This window comes from Acanthisitta chloris, unplaced genomic scaffold (genome assembly GCF_000695815.1).
Source record: "Acanthisitta chloris isolate BGI_N310 unplaced genomic scaffold, ASM69581v1 scaffold1933, whole genome shotgun sequence".
Classification (NCBI taxonomy): domain Eukaryota; kingdom Metazoa; phylum Chordata; class Aves; order Passeriformes; family Acanthisittidae; genus Acanthisitta; species Acanthisitta chloris.
Genome location: NW_008666348.1, coordinates 39,045 through 43,459, shown reverse-complemented (window position 1 = coordinate 43,459; position 4,415 = coordinate 39,045). Strand labels below are relative to the sequence as shown.

Below are 4,415 nucleotides of genomic sequence, written 5' to 3'. Positions count from 1 at the left end.
AAAAAAAAAAGAAGAAAAAAGATGGAACAATTAACACACAGCTAACAAATGCACAGTCACAGCTGTCCAAACAGGATTAATAGGGTGTATTAGAGTACAGTGAGTCATGTTGTGCTTTGCAGAAATATCAATGTGTGTTGCACTACATGCCACTGCCCTATGGCACTGAATAGATGAAAAGAAATAAATATGTTAAGCAGATTCATAGTCTTTTCACTTTAATAAAAAAGCAAGTTTCTAGACTGTACAGAAAAGACTAGACTTTATCCTTATGGGAAAGGTGAAAAAGCAAAAATTCTCTACTACACGTACTGACCTTTTTCAAGTTTTAAAAATGGAAGTAGAATTTTTTACGTGTTTCATAGCATTCTTACTAGATATATATGTGATACATGTCTAATTTGTCATTCTTCTAGAACTGGAAAATTTTAAACTACAATAAGTTCTTTTACTTCAATAAGTTTACTCAGTTTCTCCAGAACTTTTGACCCTTTTAGTAGTCCTTCAGAAATGTTTCCCACCAGCACCATATTGCTAACCACTGAGAAACAAATTGGGAACAGGGCACTTAGTAGTCAAGAATGCAGAAACAAAGAATTGAAAACAAAATTGAATTTTCTAATATACAAAAGTTTTTTCCTAGAATTCTGCTCTTGAATCTTATGATCATGTAAATAGTGATTTTTAACTTATTTGTATGTGCAGTCTAAAACCATACTTTTTTTAACCTGAAGAATTCTTTAGTAGTTCACTTGGTAAATTGGCACTAGCTGTAGTGTTTGTGTTTGTGCCCTTAGAGATGTAGGTTTCTGTTCAATTACTGAATGGTTTTTCAAATTAGTCTTGGGTTTTTTTTTTCTCTGTGGGCTAAGTAGATACTTCTGTAAGAAAGTCATCAAAAACTTTTTAACTCTTTTCTCCCACATGTTTACAAAATGTTACTGTGTCATATCTTTCCTCATGAGCAGTGGCTTTTTTTATTTGTCAGAAGTCATTGAATGTAATTTATGGGCAATATTTTTCCCACCTGCTCTAACAGAAGTGTCAGGGTTCCTTTCTGTTGTAACACTGCTCCATAGCTCACTCTTCTTCTGGATCACTTTGTGTCAAGAAGTCTTACTCCTTTTTCAGAGATGTGTTTTGTTCTTTTCCTGTAAATTTCTGGAAGCCTGGGCATTCAAACCTGACTTTCTTAATTTTCCTGTAGCTCCACAGTCTGACTAAAACTCTGCTGCTTTGGAAATGTTAAGGACACTGTTTGCTTTCAAGTGGCAAAGGAGCTCTGTGTTTATTGTCTCCCATCTCTCTACTGGTTAATTCAGGCAGCCAGTTTCTTCTTCTTGTGCTAAGACCGCTGTGTTTTTTCAATGTTTCTTCCTGCCTCTGTTGCTATTTCGATCAGCTTCAGGGATTATTTTGCTTCATACTTTGAAACTTCTTTCTTTCATTTTCTCAATTTTGGTATGTTTTCCTTAGATGCCAAATTTGATTCCCATATATTAGTTTAAATGACTGATGCTGTGTACAAGTAGTGTGTTTATCTTTTAACATTGTGATAGCTGCCTCCCAGCCCTGGGTATCCAGGTACAATGAGATTCCCAAGTGCCAGGTTTACCCTTGAAAGGAAGATAACTGACCCTTAATTCTGTCTCTGCTTCATTTATTATCACTGTTGAAGTCAGTTCTTAAAAGCCCCCAAATTCTTTAACAATAAGATGATAAAAAACTCATTTCCAGGTGCTTCAAAGCCAGAGTTGTTTTGTGATTGTTTTGTTGTCTGCTGCCATTTTAGTTTTGGGACAAGGTAAGCTTCCTTCTTTTGCACTGTTGTGAGAGCACGCTTCACTGTGACATCATCTGTGCCCAAAGTTTTTTGGGAATAGAAAGGCTTATCAATCCTAGACAGCAGTTATGCAGATGTCATCTCCATTTTCTGCCATCTACTCAGTGCATTGCTTGGTGAGACCTGACAGAGAAGCAACCTATGATTCTTCTCTTCTGCCTTCTGGGATGGGGCCTACAGCTTGTAGACTTTTCCACATCCATTTAACTGTAGTGATGGACAGGTCTTTGATCAGCACAAAGCCTGAGTGTCAGTTTGAGGTGCACTGTGAGGAAGACTTGTCAGCACTGTCTTTCAGCCAAACTCTTCTCCTTCTATGCAAGTGCTCCATGGCTGCAGTGGTGGATAGATCCTGGAGAAAAGCTGCATTTGGAAAGATGTCTTTAAACCTTGGTTTCAAAGCAGTAGCTCTGGAAAAACACAAAAGCTTAGTGTTTATCTTAAGATGTTGTGGCTCTCGTGGAAAGGCTATTTGCTACTTGCTTGTTTTTTAATAGGAAAGCCCATGGTGCATTTCATCCTTTTCTGGAATAAAGAAGGATTTCATAGGAACTGAGGTTTCAAGCACTTTTCATGCTAAAGCTGATTTTTCTTATATTTCTTGGAATTATAAAAACAGATTTCTCATCTACACTAGACAATTAATTTCAACTCGCATTATTGAAACATTTTACTAGGAAACTTAAACATTTTGGTAAGCTTGTCTTACAGTTTTGTAGTGGTCAATGAAGTGGAACATGACCCTGAGGACATTGTCTTGTGTGTTTAACCATTTGTCTTCTAGTGTGTTCTCTGAAAGGATTTTGCATCCATATGTAAATGTAATAGAAAGAAATTTGTTTCTTAAAAATGTCGCAGATATTTTGATCTAAATCTTACAGGAATCACCAGATTTGATCTGCTCGGAGACTTTGGAAGGTTCAACTGGCTGGGGAACTTCTATATTGTATTATCTTACAACTTGCTCTTTGCCATCATGACAACGTTGTGTCTGGTCAGAAAGTTCACTTCTGCTGTGCGAGAAGAGCTCCTGAAGGCATTAGGTAACACAGCCCTGAAAATTCAGTCTGTGCTTGAATGTTTCCTTTCTCCACCATTGGTACCTTGATATGTTACTGTCAAAGTTCTGTCACAAGTCACAAGAAACTTCTTTATTTGGTGGAAGTTTCTGTAAGTTAAGATGAGGATGCTTAGTGTTGTATATGGTACAGTGTTTATTTTAATGATAGGCCTGTGGTACTTATGAATTTGCAGTTGGATTTTCAGCCTTTGGACAGCACAGAAACATTCTTATTGGTATGAGCAATTATTCCAAACTAAAGCTTCAACTTGTGTATGTAAAGTATTTAATAAAAGGTTATATATGTTGAAGTCAAATTAACAAACTTCGAAATGCAGGCGTAGTAGGGTAATGGTCAATGGATTTGGCACAAGTAGGGAGTTACAAACACTGAAATGTGCAGGTTCCTGACACAAACTGGGTTTGTTTTCAGTGCTGTGCATAACAAATGGTGTCTGTTAAAAACTGCTCCATGGAATTCAAAGAATGGGAACCAAAACTGGCCTATGACCAAAAAATTCATGTCATATTGGGACTTACAAATAAGACAATATTGAAGAGATTTTCAGCAGTGCAGTCACCTTTGGAATTCCAGCAATGCAAGAATTGAACTTATGTTGTGGCACTTCACTAAAACATTCAGTGTAGTCTACACTAAATGAATAAGAAGCTCTTTGCATTTTTGATCTCTAATTTTAGAGGCTTAATAGGAGACTTCAGAGAGAAACTGTAGCAAGCAAGGAAGGACTGACATCATGCCTTGATATGAATAATGTGATGTGATTGTGAATAATTTAAGGTTTGATTTACCATATTTCTCTGTCCTCCTCCCATAAAGGGTAATTTAGCTACTTGCCTGGGGCAGGATGTGAGACTTTAATTAGCATTTGTAGTAGAAAACTGTGCAATAGGAACAAATGGCTGGAAACTGAGCAATCAGTAATTACATAGACCTAAGAATGTAATTAAACATATAAACAGTTTAGAGAAGTGATGTGGTCATCACCAATGACATTAGGACCAGCAATGGATGCTTTTCAGAAAGAAGTTACAGTTTAAAAGAAATATTTTAGGTCATTATTTAGGTCTTTGTAGGTGGACAGGGTAAAAGTATTGCAAGTCTTTCTTGGTTCTTAACGTCTGAGTCTGCAATTTAAGCAATATGGAGTTAGGATTCTCTGGCTTCCATGCTTGTCCACTGTCATGGGCTTTTCTCACTGAAACACAACCAAGGGAACTTCCTAGAAGTAATTGTTACTAGAGCTAGAACGTCAGTTCTAGTCTTCAGCAGATGCAAAGTCCTTAATCACAAGGTGGAATTTGGCTTGTCTGTGTTCTTTTGAGTACCTGTATGCATTAAACATGGTAGAGTCTCCATTTTTCCTTATTCTGTAATGTTTTGCAGGATTGGATAAACTTCATCTATCAAACAATCCAAGAGACTCGGAGACAAAGCCGTCCGCGAATGGCCATCAGAAAACACTGTGATAACAATCACCTGCAACCAACAGA

General features: G+C 37.0%; 1 protein-coding gene across 1 annotated transcript; it reads left to right on the top strand.

The window, feature by feature from the left end:
* Positions 1–1,737: 1,737 nt before the first annotated feature.
* On the top strand, positions 1,738–4,391 carry LMBR1 (limb development membrane protein 1; the record flags this gene model as incomplete). Its single annotated transcript, XM_009072062.1, has 3 exons — positions 1,738–1,804; positions 2,725–2,886; positions 4,309–4,391. Coding segments are annotated over 3 exons (312 nt in total), but the record flags the coding sequence as incomplete, so codon positions are not given.
* Between the last annotated feature and the right edge of the window lie 24 nt (positions 4,392–4,415).